General features: G+C 32.5%; 2 protein-coding genes across 4 annotated transcripts in view; one reads left to right on the top strand and one right to left on the bottom strand.

The window, feature by feature from the left end:
- The window catches only part of LOC134680627 (large ribosomal subunit protein uL16m-like), a 168992-nt gene that overhangs the window by 140639 nt on the left and 685 nt on the right, over window positions 1-27668 (bottom strand). Inside the window, exons 2-4 of one of the 3 annotated variants that reach the window (XM_063539744.1) lie at window positions 22338-22397; window positions 21033-21202; window positions 19814-20281 (exon numbers count right to left, since the gene is read on the bottom strand). The exons of 1 other annotated variant lie outside the window; for it this stretch is intronic. In XM_063539744.1, coding sequence (XP_063395814.1) covers window positions 19823-20281; window positions 21033-21202; window positions 22338-22397 — 689 coding nt within the window. In that variant the 3' untranslated portion in view covers window positions 19814-19822. Of the gene's footprint in view, window positions 1-19813; window positions 20282-21032; window positions 21203-22337; window positions 22398-27668 lie in introns of those variants that run through there. One more of the 3 variants, XM_063539745.1, reaches the window with a different exon arrangement.
- Window positions 6905-12645, top strand: LOC134681463 (uncharacterized). Its single transcript, XM_063541099.1, has 6 exons — window positions 6905-7027; window positions 7686-7746; window positions 10327-10667; window positions 11011-11133; window positions 11709-11816; window positions 12304-12645. Exons 1-6 carry the CDS (start codon window positions 6905-6907, stop codon window positions 12637-12639), a joined length of 1092 nt encoding a protein of 363 aa, XP_063397169.1. The 3' UTR covers window positions 12640-12645.

Genomic DNA, 27668 nt, shown 5'->3' with positions numbered 1-27668 from the left:
GGCCGTGTTCACACCAAAAGCCATGTACAGTAAACATGTAGCAATTTTACCTGCAAATATCGGGAAATAGGTATTTAGTCGGATCTTAACACGTACGTGTGATTTGTTTAAACCGGTTTTCGATAACAATATACGAAGAAATGTCAAAATGTTTAGGACTTAATTAAATCCGTATTTCGGTAAGATTGTGCAAGCATACGGTTTTTATTGCGTCTTACACTTTGAGAAGCGAATAATCTGTAACTACTTTTTTTCAAATATTCTGTAAAAACGTTAATTTTGAGTTATGAAAGTCAAGTGGCTAGAGAATTTTTCCTGAGGAAGTTTTAAAAAAGTGCAAAATTTTTTTTTTACAGTGGCTTAGCTTTCATTAGTCTTCACTATCTATAGATTAACAACTTTTGGTTATATTTATAATTCAGAATCATCATTGAAAGTGGAGCGCGATTGCGCAGTTAATTTATTATATGGATGTGCCATTTGTATGATGAGTGACATTCCGTGGTATTATACGCAATTCGAAAAAGTTATACGAGAATTGTCTCCCCTTAACAGGTTCATGTTTTTTATAATTATGCTTAGGTTTCTGATATAATTTTGAATAATTACAAGATGAATCAATGCAATATATTTCAGTTTTTGTTATTGATGTTTCAAAACAATTGATGTACGAATATAATTTCATAAATTTGAAACGCTTAAAATTTTTACATACCAATATAAAGAACTTTTTATTATTTTTGAAATAGACTATGAGTAAAATTGCATGTAATTACTTCCCTTCATGTTAGATTGATTGGGAAATGAGCCAGAGTTATCTATATGTGATCACAGAGAGGGACTAGCAAGCAAACTTTGATTGCAGCTTATTCATTGTTAAAACAATGTTCCACTATAAACGAATGTTAATTTATACAAATATAAGGACTTAGTTAGCTAAATCTACAAATTTTATTTGAAATTATGAATTTTTATTGCAATAGATTAATATGTTAAAACATGTTTACATTTAGTTTACCGTAATGCACACTGGTTTCACATTCACTGGGGTAAAGCTGATGACCGTAACTGCATTCACGGTCATCCCAAGATGTCGGATGAAAAATTAGGTCAGTTTTTTTATTGTCTGTTAAGGTGTTTCTTCATCATTTTCTTTACAAAGCATACTTTGATACGATGTAAATTTATAAAAGATTCACACGGAAGTCACAAATCTCTACCGAGGAACGTGTATAAAACGGGAATTTGGATTTGAAAAATTCGCTAGGATGACCGTAAATCGTAATCGAGATGACCGTAACAGGATTAGCGATTCATAACAAGGCTGACCGTAATTGGTTTAAAGATGGCCGTAAATTTTTAAGGATGACCGTAACTTTTAAAGGATGACCGTCAATTCTAAGACATATTCATATTTGTATTCATAACTGTTTGTCGAGTTTGTCTCAATAGGGGTTCTTTTATCGGTTATAAATATGTTTTATCAATTTCTTTTCAACTATTTGCCGTATTTAGAGGTTATGACAATGATAGTAAATTGCATATTTCTCGTAAATAATTAGATATTAAAAGAATGACTGTAATATTTTTTTCTGTCTATGAAGAAATAACATAAAAATATTAAATTCTTTATTGATAACAACGTTAAAATTGGAATGTAAATCAAATATTTTATTTTTTCAATCAGGGTCCCAAAGCGGGCATTTATACAATTACCAATAATAAAAGTATATGCAACAAACATTGAAAACAAGTGAAACTGCGAGCTACTGCTCACTGATGATACCCCCGCCGCAAGTGGACAATATTAATAGTGTAAAATTATGCAAGTGTTCGGTAAACAGGAAGTTGTTGAGTGATGAATCTGAAAACGCATCACACGATAAAGCTGACTTATATAAATCCTGAAACCAAATTTTAGAAATCCTTGTAATGTAGTTCCTGAGAAAAATGTGACGAAAATTTTCAACTTGGCTATCACGTGTAAAATCATACAAGTGTTCGGTAAACAGGAAATCGATGAATGATGAATCTGAAAACGCATCACACGGTATGGCTGACATATATAAATGTTGTCTGATACCAAATTACAGAAAGGGTGCATGTGTAGTTCCTGTGAAAAATGTGACGAAAGTTTCATGGGACGGACTGACTGACGGACTGACGGACGGGCTGACAGACAGAGGTAAAACAGTATACCCCCTTTTTTTTTTTTAAAGCGGGGGTATAATTATATAACGTGACAGATATTATAATAGACAAATGACAATAAATTTGTTCATCTGTATAGGAGACACCAATTCAAGGGACGGTGCTGTGGGATATACTGTTGATTGCGATAGGCAATAACAGCAATCCTCCTCGTGTCAGAAGCAGATGAACACAAATAAATAGAGAAACTGAATCCTGTCACTTAAAAAATGTTGTTTTTTTAAATAACAACAATAACTAATTTTGCGAAACATGGAATATAAATCTGCTATTTGCAGTGTTTAACCAAGAATATACACAACTCTTTTCATACAGTTGAGTTCTCACAAGACAGCAGCCGTAGCAATTTCTCTTGGGAATTTAAGTTAATGAAATTGGAACATGATTCAGATGTGATATAAATAGTTTCTGTCTTTGTTATATTTTGTGCAATAAAAGAGAAAATGAACTTCATTTTCAATTTTACCAGAATTACATTGCTGATATACGGTCTAAGGTTTGGAGAAGTACCCTGGTATCGTTCTATTTTAATCTGCAAATGGTGAGATGACACCCTCAATTTTGTTAATGATATCCTACGCTAAAATTTTGTTAAGATATTTATATAGATACTTTTCGAAACCATAATTATCCTTAACTGTCACATAAGTGCAGAGCTCTTCTGATTTCTTGATCAGTTGATCCTTCCAAAATTTGTATGCACGTCTCTTTCAATATTTTCCTAATGGTATTATTTGAAATATTTTTCCCATCATTTATTTTGATTTGCAAAACCAGGAAGAGTTTTTTAAATGTGTTGGAGAAAGCTATACCATGACGATTTATACTGAGAATATAGAGATTTGAATGCTGGTATGCATCTTGTAATAAAGGAAATTATTCTTATTTTTTAGTCTAAGCCAATACATTTGTAATTCAAAACAGACCTCACTAATTAAAAGTACAGTGGAAACCGACCAAGAATAAGGCTGCACAATTTGTGTTTTTATTTGTGCCGACCAGAATGAATTTACAAAATTTACTGTGTAGCTTTTCACAAGTTAAATTTGAATACATTTTATCCATGCAAATTAGTTGGTTTACATATCTTAATTTTGCTATCAAGGGATTGAATGAGCTCCAAATGTCACTTCCATATAGAGGAATAAGCTTAATAGCATGCTCAAAAACATGCATACAGCACTAGTTTATTTAGAGATAATATGCCTATTCATATTTACATGGTCTAGAGATTTTCCAAATAGTTGGGAAGGTCATTGATGAAAATCTTAAACAGGTTAGGACTTATGTTATCTCCTTGTATAACTCCAAACTGTTTAGGGAAGAATATAATACAAATTGACAGCGATACGACGAAAAGTTGAAGAAAAAAAAACATTGATTAAGCATAAGATTATCCAGCGGAATCAGATTAAAATCTTAACATCTGCCTTGAAATGTACAAACAGTCCATTGACAACACCGGATCCGATGGAACTGCAAAATTTATTCAGCATTCAGTTGGTTTGACTGAGATTAAACCTTCCGTAACAAATGAAAAGCAATATGTTCAGTATAAAATATTCCATTAGATAAGGATTTCAATACGGAAATGAAGTCTTCGTTTCGCCCTATCTCTTTTAGTTTTGCTTCAATATTTGGCAATAGATCATAAATATAAAAAAAGATGTGGTATAATTGCTAATTAGACAACTATCCAAAAGACAATTCTCCACTGGAGACCAAATTGACACAAAAATCAACAACTATAGGTCACCGGACGGTCTTCATCAATGAGCAAAGTACATACCGCATAGTCAGTATAAAAGGCCCCCTAAATAACAATGTAAAATAAATTCAAACGAGAAAACTAACGACCTAATAAAGTTCATTTTTAATTCCGTTGGACAACCTTCTTGGACATAATCGCCACTGACTTTAAAATTAAAGGAACATCTTTTGAATGCTATAGTTAGTACTTCTAAATTTATTATTTGGTTTTCACTTGTATAATTTAGATTTTTTACGGGTGCCCTCCAATAATATATATGCAACACTATCGTGCAAAGCAGGTGCAACATATATACACCTGTTTCCTTTGGTTATAAGTTACAGGCAGGTTATAATGTTTACATAGTAAGCACAGAGGGGGAGGACAGGGGTAAGGGAGATAGGGAGAAAGGGGGTAGGAGAAAGGAGAAAGGGGGTGGGAGAAAGGAGAAAGGGGGTAGGAGAAAGGAGAGGAAGGCTGGGAGAAAGGAGAAAAAGTTGGAGAAAAAAATAAAATATGAAAAAATAAAATATCTCTCTTTTTTCCGGTAAATTAAAAAAAAAAATAAGGAGAAGAGGGGTAGGAGAAAGGAGAAGAGGGGTAGGAGAAAGGAGAAGAGGGGTGGGAGAAGGGAGAAGGGTACCACCCTGTCCTCCCCCTCAGCACATTGTTTACAAGATAGTTCATGTTCAAAGCTAGCAAGATTCCTCTTTCATTCGAATACGATTTAATACAGTTGGTGAACTATGTATTTGAAGCAAGTCTTATTTTCTTCTACCTATAGGATAATGCAGTCTTATAAATACGTTTTATACCAACACAATTAATTATTTGATACAAAAAAGGTAATACAAATACGGATATCTGTTAGAATCGATCATCCTTTATAAATTACGGTCATCCTTTACAAATTACGGTCATTTTTTTACCAATCACGGTCATCCTTATGTTACGGTCTTCTTGAAAATATTTTACTTACGATTTACGGTCATCTTAGCGATTTTGTCAAATCCAATTTCCTGTTTCATACACATTTCTCGGTAGTAATATGTGATTTCCGTGTGATTCTTTTATACATTTACATCGTACCAATGTATGCTTTGTAAAGAAAATGCTTTAGAAACACTTAAACAGACAATGCAAATACTGACCTAATTTTTCATCCGACACATCTTGGGATGACCGTGAATGCAGTTACGGTCATCAGCTTTACCCCAGTGACATTACATTTGTTCACATCCATATACCTTGTTTAGCTACCTGTACATAAGATTTGTTCACACTTGTAAACTATGCTATGTGTCATTTAAATGTTCATTACGCAGAACCGAATGCAAATTTTTCGGACAGTTTTTCTTGCAGTTTTGGAGCAACCGGTTGACTTTAAAAAGAGGGGAAGGGGGGGGGGGGGGGGGGGGGAAGTTTTATCTTTTCTGTTTCAAATGGTATTTCTTCTCCAAGGAGTATTTGGTAAAGAAATATGGTAACGTTTTATTTTTATTTTAAAAATGTTATTTAACTGATCTGATATACTAGACAAACATATAATTTACCTCACACTTTTTTAAGTCATGCATTTATGCGTGAATCATTGTTTGAGTAAAGACCAGTGGCGAATATTACTGTGTACGTCAGGTCAATTCGGGAAGACCTTTTCAAATAAATTAGGTAGCAACTATTTATTTCGGTTTTTTTTTTGGAAAGGGGGGGGGGGGGGCGGCGTGGGTTATATATTTTTTTCAGAACAAATTTTGGTGACAAGTTTAGCAATATATATAGTGGCAGCTGAGGGTGAAACAAACAAATTATTTTCAGGGCCAAAAACGGGAAACATTTTTTTTTTCCAAAACAAAATCCATAGCCCACCACCCCAACCCCCTGCCTTTATGTTTATACTCAACTATAATAGCCCCCCCCCCCCCCCCCCCCCCCCCCGAAAATCAATTGGTTGCTGCCTTATGGGTCCGGCAATGATACTGCTTTGTTAGTCTTGATCGGGGGTTAATAAAGTACGTTATTTTTTTTTAACAAAAAAAATCTTGTAAAATTTAGACAACAATTTCTGTAAAGAAGTATATTAATAATTATAAAAAATATCACTTTTACTCAAAAATAGTTTTCTCCTTAAATATATACACGGTAAAACTAATGTCCTAAATGCCTAGTTTTGTGTACACTTAACCTACACAAGGCCTACATTGACTATCGACTGTGTGTAGATAAAACATGATTTAAACTACATGTAAACATTGAGTTTTATCAATGGGAACGCAACTGTGTTTAGTTTACGTGTGAGTTACACTAATACAACACCGAATTTAGGTCAATGTGAACACGGCCTGAGAGTCACTTAGGTTTCAAAGTATATAGTGTTGTTCACATGTTTGATGTGTCAAGATGAACACTGTCAATTCTCAGACAAACCGGTCGTTAGTTTTTCTCAGAATTGTATTGTTTGATATTTTTTCTGTTGGCGCCATTTATAGCCGACTATACGAATTGAGTTTGTGATTTCGGAGGAATATGTTTTACATGTTTTATGCAAAAAAAACTGTTTTTAAAGTTATTATTAAAAGACTCTTTTGAATAAAACTATTTTTTTATACTATTTACCTGTATTATTGGCGCAAATCATGAAATATGGTTTGTGGCGCAAATGAAAGATTATTTTGGCGCAAATGAAATGCAAATTGGCGCAAAAGTAAAGCACCGATTCTAATTTTGGGAAGTTACATAACTAAAGGCATTAAAACAACAAATTTGAAAGAAAATGTATGCGACAACACAAATCGGGGTGCTACCGTTTCTGATTTTGAGAAAAAGATTGCGGAGATTGATTTGTCACCTTTTTCAACAATTGTACTACAGTTTGGGGGAAATGATGCAAAAATGAGAGAAGTAGTATTTAAAAGCAAATACAAAAATGTTGTTCAAAGTGCGCGAATGAATGGAATCAGTAATATCATTATTGGAGGCTGCTTACCAAGGTCAAAAACTAATTTAAACCATATTAACAAAGCATTTATTGAAATCAGTAAAGAAGAAAACATCAAAGGAGTAGGTCCGGTAAGGACCGATTTTGGCCTCAAATTTCAGTTTCATCTGACGAAAGATTTTGACCACTTTTTAAACACTTAAGTGTCTATTTCATTTGATTCAATTATTTTTTGTGAAAGATTTTAACTCATTTAGTCATAAAAACCGATCCGATTCAAGCTAAAATATGAAAAATCTACCAAATATGCGAAAAAATGTCATTTTTCAGATGGTTTTTGTCAAAAATGAAAGTGGCCGCATCCGTGTTCATCCTCAATCTATATACATGTATATGTTATGTATTATCATCAAATACAACTTCCATTTTAATATTTTGGATGAACACGAATGCGGCCACTTTCGTTTTACACGGAAACCGTCTAAAATTTAACTAAAATGCTTGAATTTTGATGATTTCAGTAATTTAGCATGACTTAATGGTGCTAGTACTCAATATATGTGCATTGTATTGCCAAAACAGCCAATTTTTATGTAGCAGAACCATTCTCCTATCCAATAAATAACTAAAAGTTTACATTTTAACAATTTTGTAAAACTGCTATATTTTGGGGCCAAAAAAGGCTCTTACCGGACCTACTCCTTTATCAGCCATACGGATAATTTTGTTTTGAGAAATGGAGAAATTGTACCAGGGTTAATAAGTACTGATGGTGTTCATCTCATACAGGCTGGGACAGATAACATCAACAGAGTCATAAAAATTAGGAGCGCTAGTCTCAATCTGTCAAGTAGGTCTTATCAAACAAATAATGCAGATGCGTGGGAACCCTACTGCTATAATTGTGGTGAGAGAAAAAAAACACACTTTCAAACTGCAAATTTGATAAAAGGATCAAATGTTTCTGGTAAATGCCTTCTACAAATGATAGTTAATCTTGTACAAATGGTAATAAATATCAAAGTGAAGTATCCCTTATCAAGAATGATTAAAATGCTTCAGATCAAGAGAATATAAATACATGTAATTATAATGTGTATGGTCATTCAGAAAAGGGGATAAAATTAACATGTCATAATATACATAATATACTGCATACGGGGTATATATCTTCCAATTGATACGATATTCCCGTGCTTGCATTTCCTATCATGATTTTCTTGAAAGAGGGTTGCTGCCCACAAGGAATTAAGCTATTAAACTAAGAGTTCCAAATGGTGAAGTTGAAATCATCCCTTCGTAAATTTTACGGACGCCATCACGAGTTGGTTGAGACGTTACGCACGATATTGCGTCCCAATTGGTAACGTCAAAATTTGACGTTTTACGTCGGTAATCGAGTATACTTTGTTCGTTTTGATTGTAATCATTTTGGATTGATATGGATACTTCGAAGTCTTGAATGTGTATGAAATATTTGCTACTGGTAGATACGCAATCAAATGAACTTTTCGGACTTCTGATTCGGATTGTGTTGTATTTTTCTTTATATTTATTGTAACTTTTATTTTTTGCTCTTTTCTTTTTAGTTTCTTTATCTCATTACAATATTTAATTCTCTCTGTCTCGGATATGAAATTCTTCTTTTCTGTAATTAATATTTTACCTATTTATTGACAAATTACAATATGTTTTTTTTTTCATTTTAGATAATTATTCATTTTCTATTTGATTATAACTACTTTTATATATTGCACACTGTAAAAAATAGTGTTAAAGATTAACACGTGAAAGTGTGAAAATGAATACACTAGTGTTAAAAAATATTCACCATGTGTGTTAAAGAGTAATTGTAATTAACACTGTGGCCCGGAATAACACGTTGAGGTGTTAAAAGGTATTGATAGATGTAAGTCTAAATTTTTGTTTCAGCACATTGAAGTACATTGTATGTTTTTTGTAGAACACTTGTTTACGATGATTTGATATGTATTCAATACTATCGTTTTTTAGTTTTATTTTAAAAATTTCATTAAATAATTTAGAAAAATGAAAAAAAACATCATTAACGAATCCAACAGAGTCAAGAACCAATTATCTTCTTTGTACACATAAAGATTTAGCAAAATTAGGCATATCTAATCTTAATATGACATTAATTGAAAACGTAATTATTCAGAAACCAACTATTGGGATAAGAACAAATTAATCTTTAACACGGATGTGAAAACAGCATGCACACAGATTAACACACCCATTAATCTCTTCTGAATTAGCACGTGACAGGATGCTGAAATTTTACCGCCTTTTTCGAAACGCTCCATCTTTTCAAAAGTTGGGATCACAACTAGAATAGTCAGAAAGTGGTCAACACGTCAAAGAAAACAAGCAAACACAGATTTAAATACAACTTTATCAACTAAAATGTAAGTATTTCCTTTTATATATAATTCGGTGTGATGCTTGCCTGTCTAGAGACAATAACATGAAATCTCTGAGTCTTGGCATGACAATTTCAAAGAGTTGCCGCGCGTTTCCATCACATGTGATGCCGGATGGCTTGATAGTGGTTAATACATATATCCCTATCTTTTGTTAAATACTTATATAATCAAAATAACTTTTTTATCATTTGTGATGGCTTTTATTCTTATAATTTGGAATTAAAAAGGATTCAACTTAGTTAATTATAATAAACATGATAAAGGGGGGTGGGTGTCACGTGTTCTCCGAACGGAATACTTTTAACTTGTTCACCGTCATCGACATGACTGTTACAACCGTCATTTCCGATGTAAATATACACTCCAGCTGATAAATTCATACTGAATATTTGAACATATACCCGATTATTTTACAGTAATATTTTTGTTTCCAGATCCATTACACATCTGAAAATATACCCAAGTAAGAAGAGAACAAGTACAACCGGTACAAGTGCATGTTCACTGTACCAGACAGTGCAGACTTTCAACAGTTCAAAAAACAAAGCATGGGCATATCTTTTGTGTTCTTTCAATACCTGTTACATTTAATGGATTTCTTGGTGTTATTAGAATTTACATTGTTTGATTGGATTGAAATTTAAAAAATTTACTGACAACTTAATTTTTTTTTTAATTAGCACATTCGAGTGACCCTAGACTTTTCATTGAACTTTCTGATTACTCCAGAGTTAATATTGGGCTGCTTAATTAATAAAGGTATTATTGCATAACAATTTTCATATTGGTTTAGTTATAGGTCCTCGTGCAGCCGCATTGGCCTTCGGCTTTGTCGCAGGCCAATACTGCTACCCTCGGACCTATAACTAAGCCAATATGAATATTGTTACGCAATAATACTATAATACTAGTTCTTTATTTAAGGCATGGAAAACACGTTAAACATTTATTGCACTTAGAATTTTATTTTTGTTTTGTATTTACAGAGTCGAAATTAAGTCAAAGAATAAGAACAAGAAGATGCTTTGAAAATAGAAAAAGTAAGCGTGATCAGTCTGATGGTGATAATGATAATGTAACACCAGTTAAGAAGTTTAAAGTAGGATCCAGAACTAGAGATCAATCAAATCCTGTCATTCCAGAGGAGGACTGGGAAAATCATGTTAAGGAAATAACAAAAGAATGGGAAAACAAAAGGTCACAAACACATTTGAGAACACTTCTTCAACACACTAGAGATGGGCGTTTGACTTGGCAATCAAAGCTAAAGCCAGGAAAATTTGGACCAATTATGGAAAAATTCCCCTGCTTTGAGGAAGGAAGTTTCGTAAGTTTACTTTAATATTATACAGTTTGTCATGTATAAATTCATTTAATTTTATATTTTGATAAGAAATGTTGTTATACTTAACGAGTAAAAACTTGTGCCTTTAGTAGCATTAAAAGTCGGTTTTTTTTCCAAATTGCAAGGCAATTTTTTGTACATGTACCTATTATACAAATATATTTTTGGGTTTCTTATGTTTGAAAAAATGTTTTCAGTGTTTTTATAATTATTTTTTAAATGGCTACAGTTGACATTGAAGGTAAGACATATATTTTATTATTTGTTATGAAATCAAACTAATTTTTACTATATATTATTAACAAAGAAGGTCTTATTTTTATAGGTTATGCATGAATTCTTCTGCCTGAAGAATAAAGAAAACCCAGACAATTTTAGAGAACATATTGCTGGTAAAATGGAATGGATGATGAAAATTGTTGCAAAAGATGTAAAACTATCCACTGAGGTACACTAACTGCAAATATATTATGAACACCTTTTTCATATATATATATAAATCAAAATTTGACTTTTCATTGGAGTTCGGTATTTTTGTTATTTTACTTTTTACTTGACATACAGTTAATAATATCAAGCTTATTAGACAACTTTTCAAGTTTATTGTATTTTACTCTGGTATAAGTGACCAGCATTATTTTGTTTTAATAGGGGCATGATCTTGATCATCCTGCTTTATGGCGATCACATAGGCGCTTGATGAACCTCATAGTACTTGGATAAAGTTTAGCCCCACAATCCATAAAAGCGTGCATGATTTACAATTTTTTTCTGTACTTAATATGAAAGTGGTCAATTTGATCACAGAAAACCATTTTAATATGACATGTTTATATTGGGAAATATAAGTATGAAAGTTACACTAAAATTACAAATGTAAAATTACCATAAATTGCTATCAAACTCTTGGATGGGGAGTTATCTCATTTGCACCCATACCATATCTTCTTATTTATACTTAGTAAACATGTTATCATGTTGCAAAAGAAATTTTCATTTATTCTATTTAATATTTCTTCACAGGAAACAGAGACAGAAAAGAGTATTGCTCTTGTAAAAGGGTTAGAAAACAATGTTAACAGAAAGAAGGGGAAAGGGATTAAATCCAAGTCATGCATTAAAGTTGTAAAGGTATATTCATTTAAACAGTGTTTTGGTTGATTAATTTGTAACAGTTTAAACAGATAAAACTCTGATATTGGTACAAGAAACTGATACTTTTAATTAAGATAGTGGTAGTAATGAATTCAATAGCTCTTTTGTCAAGATGTGTGTATAGTTACACAAAAAAAACTGCTTGTGATAATTGACATTAGAATTGGCTTTTTTACATTAATGAAACTTATATTCAAAATGATTACATGAATAACCTCAAAACATAGACCAAATTCGAATTTGGGTGGCATCACTTTTATTGTTCTAGATTTATGGCCCTTTTTAAATTATATGCAAGTGGAGGCATCTGTGTCGCATGGACACATTGTCTATTTATTTTTATAAAATATTATGCATGAAATAAATAAGTGAAAAGTTAATTATTAAATTTTTGTACAAGGACCAATTATTGTATTCATCACTGAAGTTCATAAAAAAAGAATTGACTGTTTTTTTTTTTCAGAATGTGCAGAAAATAGATTCCCTTCCCATAAAACACTTGGAAACGGAAGAGGAAGAGGCTCCGTATGTAGTGGTCTTCCTTGACCAGGAGGGAAATACCTTATGTTCACACGTAATTGGAGATGGCAGGAAAATAATAGGACAAACATTAAATGTGTTGGACTCATTACTGTTACTAATTGCAGTTTATTATGTTTTTGATTTGGATTATCCCGAAATTTATTCCCAGACACTGGGGATTTTACAACAGTGGGCTATTGGGGATCAATATACCCAGCAAAAATCAAGCAATTGGATAAAATTCTCTGACGTGTTGTCAAGAAATAAAAATGAGTAAAAACTATACAGATGGTTATTATGTTTTATTAAGAATTCACACTTAAGGAAACTTTCAGAATTCCAGAGTACCTGAGATGACCATGGTTTATATTTAGTGCTGTTTCTGTCTTCAATGCCTTATCTATGATAGTAGATGGCATTATTTCTTTTCAGACTGTCAATCCATTCATTTGTCTGTCCTGAATCTTGTAAAACATTTTGGTGAAGTTAGTTTAGAAGTTAGTTTAGAGTGAAGTAGTAGTAGTAGTAGTCATATCAACTTGAAACTTGGTACACATACTAGTACACGTATATAACATGGTTTTCTAACATCAATACCAAATAAGGTTTTTTACTCCATTTTCTTTGTTCACTGAACATAAAAAATGACAGGGCAAGACAGGAACCAGTGTACTGTGGACAATATCTTGTATCTTGTATCATTTCCATTTTTTTCAATGTGTTTTTTAGAAGACTGTCGTTTATTAGGTTTTGTCTATTTGTGGTACATTATTCAGTTTATTTTTCTCTTTGGTATTCATATTTTATGAAGTTCTATTTCCATTTTGGAATTTTCCCTTGAATTAATGCTTATTCAAAACATTACAAAATGCACAATTCCTTTATTTCATAAAAAAGAACATGTCAAAGGCAATGAACAACATCCTTGGTTGCTTATTATTGGTTTGCCAATGCAAATAACTGATCAGGTCAAAAACAAGAACCAATTATGTTGTGTATCGTCAGAAATCACCCATTCATCTTTTTGAACACTAGTGTTAATGTCATGTTAAACATGTGATATGTTAAAGAAATTAACACTTCCACAAGGATAAACATGTTAAAGTGTTAATTAAGTGTTTCCAGGCAAATTCACATGTAATGTGTTAATCATTTTAACACATTAACATGTTAATAATTATTACCACAAGTGTTAATGATTAACATTTTAACATGTTAAATAAGTGTTTCCAGGAAGGTGTTAATAATAGTGTTAAATCATTAACACTTGTTTTTACAGTGCAGTTCTTCTCGTGGTTTCTATGATTCTATCTATTTTCGAAATTTGTAATTTGGTTATTTTGTATTGTCCTCTGATCTTAAAACATAAAATCGAACCGTACTTGTTATTTAAAAACAATGAAATATCGTTCATATATCATATGATAATACGAACTGCTTTCAAATTCGATGGCCTAGGAGGATGATTGGCCTAAATAATGAGTTCATATAAAGTGATAAAAAGCATGGTAATTTTAAGATACGCTCGTGGCGATATTTGTTCGACTCCGATCCTAATCGACAGTTAACTTATTGCAACTATTTTAACTTAAGGTCGCCTGATGTCCGGCTTCTCCTACCTTTGATGACAGGTCAATAAAATACAACAAATGTCGCTTATTCATGATGTGGTGTTTAACACCAAAACAAAGAACAAACTTTTAGAAATAATTTGAAACACATATATGTATAGCGTCCCGAATCGAAAACGTTCAAAACGTAAAAAAATTGCTCAGTGGACAAACTTGCAAGACATTTGATTTGTTAAAAAACGAAGTCATTTCGACTTAACAGCTTATCAAAAAGTATGTTATCGTATTGTGGGGTGAAAGCACAATTTCGAAAAAGCACTGTTTCATATGCAACAAATTGAATATTTAATAAAATGACGTTGAAACTGACAGTGTTTATGTAAAAAGCGGCGAAATTCGACATTGGACAATCTTGCAAGACATTTTCCCAAGGCCAATACGTATTTATTCGTGGTGCGAGTGCTGTAAAATTCCGGATTTGCAATGGTCTATCTAAGCACATTTGTAGGAATAATTTATAAAAACAAAATTTTATATCATCTGATATTTTAAAAAGCGATAAATTTTGATAACTTACCATTTTCAGAAACCTGACCATGGCGAGGAATATTCATTTTTGAAAAAATAAATTTTTACCGTTCGATCAACACAAAAAACAGCAATGGTGTCATAAATTATATTAGACGTTTATCATTCATGCGAATTTTCGCGGATTTTAAACTTTTTATTAGACCACAAAAATTCCCGCAAAAGTTATTTTGCGAATAATTTGTTACGTTTGACACGCATATTTTTGACGTTTTGGTAATATTTGTATCATTATTTGAAACTATTGTGAAAAGTTAAAGAATATTTTTTTTATTTTTGGAAACAGTAATACCTGCCTTATCTATGGATATAAATTTTATAAAGCTGAACTAGTTAGTTCTCATAGAAGAGCTATTTATCAAATTGCTCTGTCGCATTTCACGGCATTGACGCAATAACGTGCTTAACGTCTTGACCGTTATGGAATAACCGTTTCACAAATGATATCGGATATGTTCCTTACGTCATAACTACAATCCCCTTCCCTTTCATGAATGAGACCTACCGAATTAGACTATTTACCGGATTTGTTATCACATAAGCAACACGAAGGGTGCCACATGTGGAGCAGGATCTGCTTACCCTTCCGGAGCACCTGAGATCACCCCTAGTTTTTGGTGGGGTTCGTGTTGTTTATTCTTTAGTTTTCTATGTTGTGTCATGTGTACTATTGTGTGTCTGTTTGTCTTTTTCATTTTTAGCCATGGCGTTGTCATGCAGTTTATTTTAGATTTATGAGTTTGACTGTCCCTTAGGTATCTTTCGTCCCTCTCTTATACAACTTATTTTACCTAAGATTGATGAAATCAGATCTAATTTTGAAAGTCTTGACAAAATCCAAAGACCAGATATTATTGGCATGTGTGAAACATTCTTAAATACTAAAAAAATATAAGCGGGATTCTAATGAGATTAATATCCCAGCTAGGGTATAGCAATGAAAGAAAAGATAGGGAGAATAAGAAAGGTGGGGATGGATAGTTTACTTTGATAATGATATTAAATATGAAAGGATGGCATTATTAGAGAGTGAAAACATTGAAACTCTCTGGTTTAAGATTTTTCCAAAACACAAAGAATCATTTTTATTATGTTTTGTAAACAGTCCACCGAATAGCCAAACCTCTTGGTATACTAATTTTGAAAATGAGGTTGTAAATGGCTTATCTATAAATGATAATATATTGTTGATAGGCGACTTTAATATTGATTTTTTGAAGCCTCTTCCTTCTAAATGGTCAACTTTAATTACAACATATGGTCTTAATCAAATGGTGGTTGACCCTACTAGAGTTACTTCTACTAGTGTCACTTTAATTGATCATATTTACAGTACTAATCCTACAAGTCTTATCAATGTTACAGTACCATCGTGATCATCATCCTGTTAGCTGTACTGTAAACAAATGTGCAAAGCTTATTAAAGACAAATCAGATTCACATTTTGAGATCAAATACAGAAACGTCAAAACATTTAATGATGAAATGTTTTACAAGATTTGTCAAATCAACCATTCGATATAATAAACGAAATCAATGATCCAAACGAAGCAATGGACATGTGGTATTACTTACTTGTCAATGTATTAGATAAACATGCACCTGTTGTTACTAGACGTGTAAAAAATACATATCAACCTGAATGGTATACTAATGAAATTGGTAAATCAAAATTCCAAAGAGATTATTTTCACAAAAAGAAAGACACTGAAAATTATAAAAAATATAGGAATAAAACTAGTGAATTAATTCGTTCTGCAAAAGCAAAATATTTTATGAATGCAATAGATAACGATCAAAACTAAAATTCTTTGGAGGCATTTGAAGAATATGAATTCAACCACAAAAAAGGAAACTGACATTTTAACACACGAAGGAAAAGTACTTATAAACAAAAATGATATTGCTAACTGCTTAAATGATCATTTTAGCACAGTAGGTGAGAATTAAGCTTATATCAAATTCTCACAAAAGTTTTAAATCTGAGAAAATTAATAACTATGTCAAATCAAAAATAAATGATGATGCTAAATTATCATTATATACTGTCACAAATGATGAGGTTCTACAAGGTCTAAAAACTCTAGACATAACTAAATCAACCGGAACTGATGGAGTTGGGCCAAAAATTTTAAAATTATCAAGGTCGATTGTAGCAAGCCCCCTTGCTCACATAATAAACCTAGTTTATGTACAGGAATATTTCCTAATATATTAAAATTTGCTAAAGTTGCTACCATATTTAAATTATTAATACAACGTACAGCAGTCTGGATTTAGAGAAAACACATTCTTGTCATACAGCACTCATTAATATAATTGATAAATGGTTAGAGGAATTGGATAATGGAAATTTTACCGCTATTCTTTTTTTAGATTTTAAGAAGGCATTTGATACAGTAAATCACAATATACTTTTATCAAAACTAAAATTATACAAATGTGATGACCACTCTGTAAAATGGTTTTCATCATACCTCTCTCAGATAGTTAGGAACCACTGAATCAGAATATAAAACTAACTTTTGGAGTTCCTGAAGGTTCTATACTTGGACCTTTATTTATATCAATGACTTACCATTAACCTTAGAATATACAGAATCTGATCTATATGCTGATGATACAACTTTGCATTTGTCATTTGAATCTATTGTAAATTTGAATATGTGTTTGAATAAAGACTTAGACAATTTTATTAAATGGTGTAAAGAAAATGATATGACGAGAAATAATGATGTGACGATAAATAAAGAAATCAAAATGTATGCTTGTTGGATCAGACAGAAAACTGGAAAGCTGCAATGAATGTTTATATGTTTTATCACAAGATAATAACGCTTTAGATAATGTTGGAGTTGAAAAACGTCTTGGAATTCATATTGATAAAAATCTATCATGGTCAAATCAAATTGATAAAATATGCGAAACTTTCAACCAGAATATATATGTTAAAAAGGTTGAAACGTTATTTACCATTAAAGGGTCTTATCCTTTTTTTTTTACAGTAGCTATATATTATATATATTGTGCTGACATGAATTGTCATTGATATGGTTATATTTATAAATTTACTGTTTACAAATTTTTGATTTTTTTGAAATACTAAGGCTTTTCTATCTCAGGCATAGATTACCTTAGCTGTATTTGGCAAAACTTTTAGGAATTTTGGTCCTCAATGCTCTTCAACTTCGTACTTTATTTGGCCTTTTTAACTTTTTTGGATTTGAGCGTCACTGATGAGTCTTTTGTAGGCGAAACGCGCGTCTGGCGTATATACTAAATTTAGTCCTGGTATCTATGATGAGTTTATTTACCCATTATTGACTACTGTTGTACAGTATGGGGTCTTACCACAAACTGTAATCTGGAGAGGCTACATCAGCTCCAAAAACGTGCTGCAAGATTAGTTTTATCTGTTTCTTTTGATTTTCCATCAACATTAATGTTTAAAAAGCTTGCATGGATGACTATATTTACGAGGATACAATATTTTCAAACTGTGTTAATGTTTAAATGTATGAATGGTCTAGCACCTGATTATCTATCGATTAAATTTACTGCTTTTTGTACTGATCTTTATAATTATTGTCTCATGTTGACAACATCAGGACTTCTTCATGTACCAAGACTGTCAATTCTGATTTTTTTAAAAAGAATAAATATTCTAGTCTTATTACCTGGCATAATTTACCAAATAATATTAAAGAAATAGATAATTTAGATACATTTAAGATCAAATGCTCAAACTATTTTCTATCTGTACAGAATGAAGATGCCCGAATTTAATGTATTTTTTCTTCTACTGAATGCATATGTACTTACTTATTCAATGCTATATATAACTGTATTAGGGAGCTACCATTTGATTTTTAGGGGGGGGGGGGGGGCTAGGATGAAAAATGTTGTCCTTCCTTTTTTTTTAGTTGTAATCTCTGTCCTGCCTTTTTATTTTTCACTCTATTCTGTCCTGCCTTTTTTTTTAGTTTATCCCGATTTTTTTTTACTTAATTTGTCATCCTGCCTTTTTTTTTGCAAAGTGTCTCATCCTGCTTTTTTGTTTACTCAAAACTCCTGTCCTGCCTATTTTTTTTCAAATTTCATCATAAAATCATAAACCTGTTCAAGGGAGACAATACACGCGTAGCTTCAATTGACTTTTTGGAATTAGAACATAGTACAAAGGAATGTCACTCTTGCATACAAATGACACATCAATAGAATTAATTGACTGCACATTCATGCTCCACCTTCAATGGAGATTCTAAATTATCAATATAACCAAAAGTTGTTAATCTATAGGATAGTGACGACTAATGAATGTTAACCCACAGTAAAAGAATATCTGTTTGAAATTTTTTTCAAATTACTCAGAAAATGCTCGAACTACTTGACTTTCATAGCTCATAATTAACGTGTTTACAGAATAATATAATACAGAAATTAAAGATTATTTGCTTCTCATAGTATAAGATGCAAAACAGATGGTATGCTTACATTAACTTACCCGTGGACAGTTTTATAATATTATCACAATTTCCTGTTAAGATCCCACTAAATACCCCTATCCTGATATCGTCAGGTAAATACGTAGATGTTTACTGGTCAACCTCGGTGTGTCCATCCACCTTCTTTTGAAATCCTTACTAGTCTCTCTTTTGTTGTATCCATTACATTTTGAGTTATACTTTTTCATGTTTCTCTACGATTATGCTTGACATGATTTAAAGTTTTGTTGGTACATTAATTACTAACTGGACATTGATGCGATTGTTCTGTCGGTGGCAGAGTGGTCTAAGTAGTTACTACTGTAATCACTAGCCAGTCAACACTGAGGTTGTGAGTTTGAACCCTGCTTGTGCGGGTGCACTGGACTCCAATCTTAATTGACTAGAATAGTCAGTTTTCCTATCGAAGGTCAGTGGTTTTCTCCGGGGACTCCGGATTCCTCCACCAATAAAAACTGGCCACCACAAAATAGCCCAAAAGCCGTGCTTAAAAGTGGCGTTAAAACACCAAAAATCAAATCCTGTAAATACTTGTTATACCTATGAGCCGAATTGATTATGAATAAAGTTGTTATTACAGCCAAACCTGTATGTAAAGGTAAAGTTTAGGACCACAGAAAATAAACTTATAAGAGACTTTTGAATTAAGGTTCCAAATGCAAATGTATTATTATAGAGGGACAAGAAGAGGCTGACAGGTTAAGACAGGTTTTCGCTTAACAGAGGTCACCTTTATAGCAGATTTTACTGTATTTGCAATACAAAAAGTTAATTCAACATGCCCAGTAATACCATTTTATTTTTCTTTATTCAGATAATACAAATCATAAGGACTATAGTAGATTTTAACTCCATTATAATTATTTTTCAAACAATATTCGTAAGTAAATGGATTTATATTCTTCTCCTTTAGGATGGCTTCTTGTCTGACATCATCTTCTAGTATCTGTGGTGTAACAATGCGTGCCTTGAAAGGCATTTTCTGTGACACAACTTTTAATGTTTTTTCCAGATCAAGTAATTCAATTCTGCCACCAATTTCAAATATGATATGACCTGCTTTAAGTGGATACACATAATGGTCAATGTCAGATTTGCCCTGGCCCATCTGTTTGCCTGCGCCCTTTTTAGAAACAGCTTGCCAGGGTTGATTTACTCTCCATACACCATATGTTTTACCTTCCTGAATGTGCTTATTGATAGAAAAACGGATTAAATTATAATGTTCAAATCTTAGACGACCTCCTTGTAATGCCTGAAATTAAAGAACAAAGTATACTTTCATTATTCATGAGTGCACATATGTAAAAAGGGCCAAGGAAATGTGAGTATTGTAATATGCTTTATTTAGAGTATTATTTATGTTTCATTCCATGTAAAAAGGGAAATAGTGATGCAGCGTTTTAGAAGTCATCAGGACTGTTTTATTTGAACAATTAATGAAAGGTAATATTAAACTGATGCACCACTTATATTTATTAGTGATACATGTACATTGTAGGTACCCATTGTGTACATTCATGTGCACTTGGGTGCCTTAATTTTAATTAACTTCTTGGCCTTTATCATCAACATACAGTTTTTCTTTCTGTATATACACACCTTCTGGTGGAAGTGAAATTATGCCAAATTTCATCACCTTGAGGATGAAAAATTTGAGCATGTTGAGACCAGAACAGTTTTTACATATTCACAGGGTAAATCATGTTCCTATGTATTTATTTCATGTACCATAGAATATTTCCTGGTATTCAAATCACCTTCTAGTAATGGTCAATTATCATGTTTTATAACTGAACACCAGTTTTCTGTTGGTAAGTTAAACCCAGTTTTTACCATGAAATACAGAGTAGCATTTTCTTTTTCTTGGTAATTTCTTTCAAAATGTTCTATCTGTAATGGTTTTTATATTTTTTTCAAAAATTCACCTTAATATGACTTTAGGAGGTGTATTTTTTGGTTTAAGTTATTACATGTATTACACATATCTTTAACTTTTTAAATACCTGTATTCCAAATTGTCCATAGATAAGTTTGTTATGGACTGTCTCTGGTCCTCTCATATGGTCTAACATTTTAGACATGGTTGGAGGTTTAGCAGAAGGAATGGGGTTCTGTGGTACTTTGTCAAACTGTGACAGTTTACTCCTTAGTCTATTTACAGGCAGTTCTAAATCTGTAATATGCAATGTAACAAAGTTCATATTATAATGTGTAATATTAATTTTCACACAGACTACATGAAAGTCTAACAAGAGGCTGTTAGAGCAACAACATACCAGATTTGTATGCCCCACCTACGATAAAAGAGGGGCATTATGTTTCTGGTCTGTGGGTCCCTTCATTCGTCCCATTTCAGGCTTAAGTTTTTGGTCAAGGTAGTTTTTGATGAAGTTGAGGTCCAATCAACTTGTAACTTAGTAAAAATGTACCCTATGATATGATCTTTCTAATTTTAATGCCAAGTTAGAGATTTTACCCAATTTTCAGGGTCCACTGAACATAGAAAATGATAGTGCTGATGGGGCATCTGTGTACTTGGGACACATTCATGTTTATCAATTATTTGTGTTCTGGCATTTTTCAATACAACAAGGACCACAACTACTGATCATGAACAGTAAAAGTGACAATCATCAATATAGAACTTGACCACCATTTGGTCATCAGTAACATGTATTAGAATTTAAAAAGCTTTGATTGAATGGTTTATGAGTAAATGCACGGACACTGTTTTGGCAGTCTGCAATATGGATACCCCTGTGGCCTCCCGAAGAACATCCACAAGTCAATTACTGATTTTTCATTCTGAATCAGGTTAAAAATGTATTGTAACCAGCAAGTTATTAAGTGAGCTTGCTTAATCATCTAGATAAAAATTTTACTTCTGAATTTAAATGCAATTATATAACTTTTTACAAATGTCACAAAAAAGTCTTAATTTGTGACAGCCACAGGACCATTAATGTGGTAGAATTATACTTTATGTTTTAGATCTCGATTCTTTCAAACTAAGCAATAATACCATCAATATTATAAATAGTAACTTCTCCTCTGATTACATTCTTCTGTATCATAACTTATACTGTGTGTATATAATTTGATTCAATACTTTTTCTTAATACTTTTTATAAAACACAATATTAAAGTATCCTACATGTAATTCTTTGTATGAAGTGAATTCAAAATGTTTACTTTACCATGTTTATGTTTTTTTTAGATACTAACATGACTAATAATATTAAAAAAAAAACATTTTTAGCACTAAAATCTCGAATACACCAAAAGATTAATTTGTAAATCAAAATTACCTTCCTCCTTTTCTGGCATTTTCAGCTTCATGTATGTGGCAACCTGAGTAACTTCTGACCCTGTAAAAATCAAATTATCTTATTAGCAACATACAAGCAATTCAGCATATATCATGTATATAGCAAAACATAAAATAAATAAAATAGGTTTAACAAATAACATAACATGATTAATTTTATTTTTTTTAATTAACATTAATAAAAATATCTCAATATGGGAAGTACATAGTAACTAAAATAAGTAATTTAAAATTTGTAAAATTAAAATACATAATAATGAAAAACAGTTCTATATATAATTAATACCAATAAGATTAAATATATTATTTCATTCCCTTTAAAATATTTTTGTCTAATTTAAACCAAGCCTTAAAAATAACACCAGTGTTCCCATCTGCCCTAACAGAAGGGCAGCCTGTCCTTGGTGCCCTTCTGCCCTTATAATGTCTTTCTGCTTAAATTGTTAATTTGTTTTATAAAAATTGTGTATTTTTACGATATCTGCATTTCCATTCAAAATTGATATCTCATTTTAACAAGATAATCAATTTAAAACAAAACATGTAAAACACCCTTTTGGCATTTTTACAACTGTGGATGAAATGATGTAACTAATTACAGGTATTTATAATAAACTAATAATGTAATATATGCATTTAATAGCTGACTATATAGAATGGGCTTTGCTCATTGTTGAAGGCATAAATTGACCTATAACTGTTAATTTCTGTGTCCCTTGGTCTCTTGTGGGGAGTTGTCTCATTGGCAATCATACCAATTACCACATCTTTGTTATATATATGCAACACTCAGACACATTTCCTTCCCCAAAATGTGTCCGATTACCCCAAACGTGTCATTAAAGGTCATTGAGAAATTAATCAACCCACATTACTTAGTCTTAGTTCCTATTATATATATTTATAGACAGTCCTAGTTGTCTTATTAACATCCTAGTTTTAATAGTTATCAAAGGTACCAGGTTTATAATTTAATACCCGTTTCGTCTACATAAGACTCATCAGTGACGCTCAAATCAAAATAGTTTTAAAGCCAAACAAGTACATACATTGTAGTACACAGTCTGAGTTGTCTTATTTAGCATCCAAGCTTTAAGGTTCATCATAACAAATGGACAAATATGGCTGTATTTTCACCTCAAAAACTACTCTGTGTACAGACTTACATGTGCTGTTTTAATGCCTAGCATCCACTAGATATATAAAAGTTAAATACATTTTGTGTTTAAAAAAGATAAAATCTTTCTTGGTTTTTGATGGGCATTTTTTTTCCTTTTTGCATAAGGTGCAAAAATAAACAAACACCTGAATTACTTTGATACTGTCCACTCACTGACTCAGATAAACTCTTTAACTGACCTATAGTTGTGAAGATACCCGCTGTCCATGTCAATTAAGGACAATCAAAACAATACAAACCGTTTTTTTACCTGAGGGAGCATCTCATAAATGTACCACAACTTAGTCAATTTTCACACCTTTTGCAGGAAGGAAAAAAAATGCTCATCAAAATCCAAAAGAGATTTTATCTTTCTGAAACACAAAATGCATTCAACTTTATTATATCTAGTGGTTACTTATCCTCTTTGCTCCGATCTGAGCATAAGGTCAACACAAGTCCTCGCCATTCTGGTCTGTTCTTTGCCATTGTTTCTGCCTCTCCCCATGTCATCTTTCCTTTCTCAAAACATGTCCAAGCCACCGGAAGCGCTTCTGTGTTATCTCGTCGATTATACATGACGACTCTGTCATTTTTAGTAGGTTGGTGTTCGAGATGGTATTAGGCCAAAATATTCTGCAAATTTGTCGGAGGCAGCTGTGATGAAATGAAGAAAATGCCCTCATATCTGCTTTCGTAACTCTCCAACATTCACTTCCATACAAAAGAACAGGTTTCACATTGCTATTGTATAATTTGATTTTTGTTTTTCGGCTGTATTGCTTTGATCTCCAGATGTTCCTTAGTTTTTGAAATGATGTTCTTGCTTTTGCCAATCTGTTTTTGATGTCCTTTTGTGTAGAATCTTTAGTGCTGATGACTGTGCCCAATTTGCAAATAAATAAATTTATCAACTTTTTGAATTTCATTTCCATCAACCTTTAGTTTACTTTGAGATGAGGTGTTTAATCTCATTTCCTCTGTTTTCTGTGTGTTGAGTTGGAGTCCGGTTTGGCTTGCGAAATGGCTGAGTCTGTTGGTCTTTTCTTGCATATGATCATGCCGAGATGATAATAAGGCAATATCATCTGCAAAATCCAGGTCTTCCAGTGTTGTAAACATAGACCACGTTATTCCTCTTTTCTCGTCACTTGTGGTTTTTCTCATTACCCAATCGGTTGCAACTAGGAATAAGATAGGAGAGATGATGCATCCTTGTCTTACCCCGGAGTCTACTGCAAACCATTCTGTCTCTTTGTTGTCTAGTAAGACAGAACATTCAAATTTTGTGTATAAGCATTTAATGAGGGTCACTATCTTGTCTGGTATTCCGTATGATCTTAAAATTTTCCAGAGTGTATCTCTATGGACGTTGTCGAAGGCCTTCTTGAAGTCAATAAAGTTGATAAAGAGTGATGTTTTCCATTCTATTGACTGTTCTACAATGTTTTTCAGTGCAAAGATTTGATCTATGCATCCTTTGCCTTTTCTAAATCCTGCTTGTTCTTGTCTTAGGATGCTATCTAGTTCTTTATCTATCCTATTGAGGAGTATGCGACAGAAAACCTAACTAGGAATTGATAGTAGGGTAATGCCCCTCCAATTGTCACAATTTCCTAGATCACCTTTTTTGGGAAGCTTCACTATAAGACCTTTTGCCCAGTCTTTTGGGATGATGTTTTTCTCCCAGATAGTATAGAATAGACTGTACAAAACATCTGTTGCAGTTACTATGTCGGCCTTTAAAAGTTCAGCTTGAATCCCATCTATGCCTGCAGCTTTTCCGGTCTTCATGGATTTAATGGCTATTTTTATTTCTTCCTTAGATGGGGAGTTGATATTTTTATCACGTTTACATTGTTGTTGCATGCCTTCAAATGGTACTGTTGGTTCTGGCCTGTTCAGGACATTTTTGAAATGTTCTACTCATCGTTTGGTCTTTTCATCATGTGTTGTTAACAATTTACCATTTTTGTTTTTAAGGGGGTTCGCGGGTCTAAATCATTTATATAGGATTTCTCTATATTTTTCTATAAATGAACTTTATCTTAAAGTTAATAGAAAAATAAAATAAAAAAGTGGGGTCACCGTTCATTTGCGCTCACAATCTGCCTTCGAAAGAAGCATACATTTTTGTAACAGTGGTTTTTTTCTGTTGAAGTAATAGGAGAAATAAAGTTAATATCGAAATAAAAAAAGAAATTTATTACAGAAATCGCTCCAATTTTACAATAATTTAGTTTAAGTACAGCTTATATAGAAATTATATTAAAAAATATAGGTCACCGATGAGTTAAAAAAAATATTTCAATTTTAAAGCCAAAAAATGGCATTTTTCCACCAAAGGGAGATAATTTGGAATTTTTTCAATGATGTATACATTTTAAAGGTCATCTGGGGCCAACACGAATTGATTGTTTTGAAGGATTTTTGTACCATATGATAAAGTAACAACTACAAAAGGTAACAAATAAAATTTGTAATGAAAAATGAATGTTTAATTTTTTTCTGAAATTTTTATACCCTCGAGCCTCCTTAACAGGTGGTACTTGACTGGCTTTTCCACTAAGTTCCTTGGTTATTTTATATATGTATTTAAATCACCCTTTTTTGCTGCCCTTTCTGCTTCTTCAGCACGTGTCTCGATGAAATTTCTTTTATCCTTTCTTGCTGATCTTTTCACCTCTTTATCCTTTTGACTGTATTCTTTCTGCAGCTGTTCTTTTAGTCTAAGTGACTTGGTGTTACGGACTTTTTCTTTGATCTTTCGTCTCTCATCAATTATTGTCCAGGTGTCTTGTGTTAGCCATTGTTTATCGTTCTTTCTACGAAATCAAATTGTTTTTTTCAGCGGTCTCTTGGTAGACTTGTTTGATGTTTTCCCACTTATTTTCTAGATCAATTTCTTCCATCTGACTGATATCTTCTAATGCTTTAAACCTGTTCTTAAGTTCGATGCAAAATTTCTTTTTAACTTCTGCATCATAAAGTTGTTTTGTATCTATGATCTTTCTACATGTTCTTTTCATACTTTCTGCCTTCTTCAATTTGAGTCTTACTTTTGCTATTATTAGATGATGGTCACTATTTACATCAGCTCCCCTATATGATCTTGTATCAAGAAGTGATCTTCTCCATTTGTCGTTTATTATAACATGGTCTATCTGGTTTTAGTCACGGTTGTTTGGTGAGTTCCATGTTATTTTGTGTATGCCTTTGTGTTTGAACAAGGTACCTCCAATAACAAGCCCATTTGTCGAGCAAAAGTCAGTTAGTCTTTCTCCATTTTCATTCATGATTCCAAGCCCTTCTCTGCCCATTGATTGTTCATGTTGGCTGTTATCATTACCAACCTTGGCATTCTGATCACCAATAATCAGAAGGACATCATGTGAGGTGTTTTGACTATCTGTGTTTGTAAAGCTTCATAATAAGCATCTTTCACTTCATCTTCTGCATCATTTGTGGGTGAGTAACATTGGATTATTGTGGTCTTTGCATAGGTGGAATTGAAGTGAGATTTTATGAGTCTTTCATTTATTGGCTCCCATTCTATTAAACTTTTAGCACTTTCTTTGTTCATGATAAGCCACCTCCTTCTTTATGTTGGTCATCAGCTCTACCAGAATAGATGATGGTGTGGTTGCTTGAGACAGTTTTCCAAGATCCTGTCCATCTACACTCACTTATTCCCATGATGGCTATGTTGTATCTGTCCATCTCTTGAATGACTTGCGCTGTTTTTGATACCTGGTACATTGTTCTTACATTCCAGGTACCAACCTTTATGGTTTTCTTCGGATCCATGAGGTTACGATTCCTGCTTAAGGCCTCCCTTTGCGGGCTTTCTCCATGAGCATTCATATTGTTACTTGTATTTAAGTAACTCGTCGCCTCAAGGTTTCCAGCTGTAATTTGATTTCTTGTGTTGATTTCTGTAATAGTAGTCTTTTTACAAGATGAGGTTATTAGCCTCATGCTTAACCCCCACCTAGGAGGACCAGGGGTTTTTCATCTAGGTTCCCGTCCTGTAGATCAGTTGCCTACCATGGCTATCGAGTTGTGATCTACCCGGTTTAGTTAGAGTTTACTCTCATAGATGAGTTACCAACCAAGGTTAATGACCCTCATCTGGCCAACTATTTACCCATA

Source organism: Mytilus trossulus, chromosome 8 (assembly GCF_036588685.1).
Source record: "Mytilus trossulus isolate FHL-02 chromosome 8, PNRI_Mtr1.1.1.hap1, whole genome shotgun sequence".
NCBI classification, from domain to species: domain Eukaryota; kingdom Metazoa; phylum Mollusca; class Bivalvia; order Mytilida; family Mytilidae; genus Mytilus; species Mytilus trossulus.
The sequence above is the reverse complement of the archived record's forward strand: the minus strand, read 5'-3'. Positions and strand labels throughout refer to the sequence as shown.

Coding starts and splice junctions, on each gene's coding strand:
- LOC134681463 (XM_063541099.1), top strand. CDS start 6,905: ATGAATGGAATCAGTAATATCATTATTGGAGGCTGCTTACCAAGGTCA. Junction 10,668..11,010: donor GCTTTGAGGAAGGAAGTTTC/GTAAGTTTACTT, acceptor TTATTTTTATAG/GTTATGCATGAATTCTTCTG. Junction 11,134..11,708: donor ATGTAAAACTATCCACTGAG/GTACACTAACTG, acceptor ATTTCTTCACAG/GAAACAGAGACAGAAAAGAG.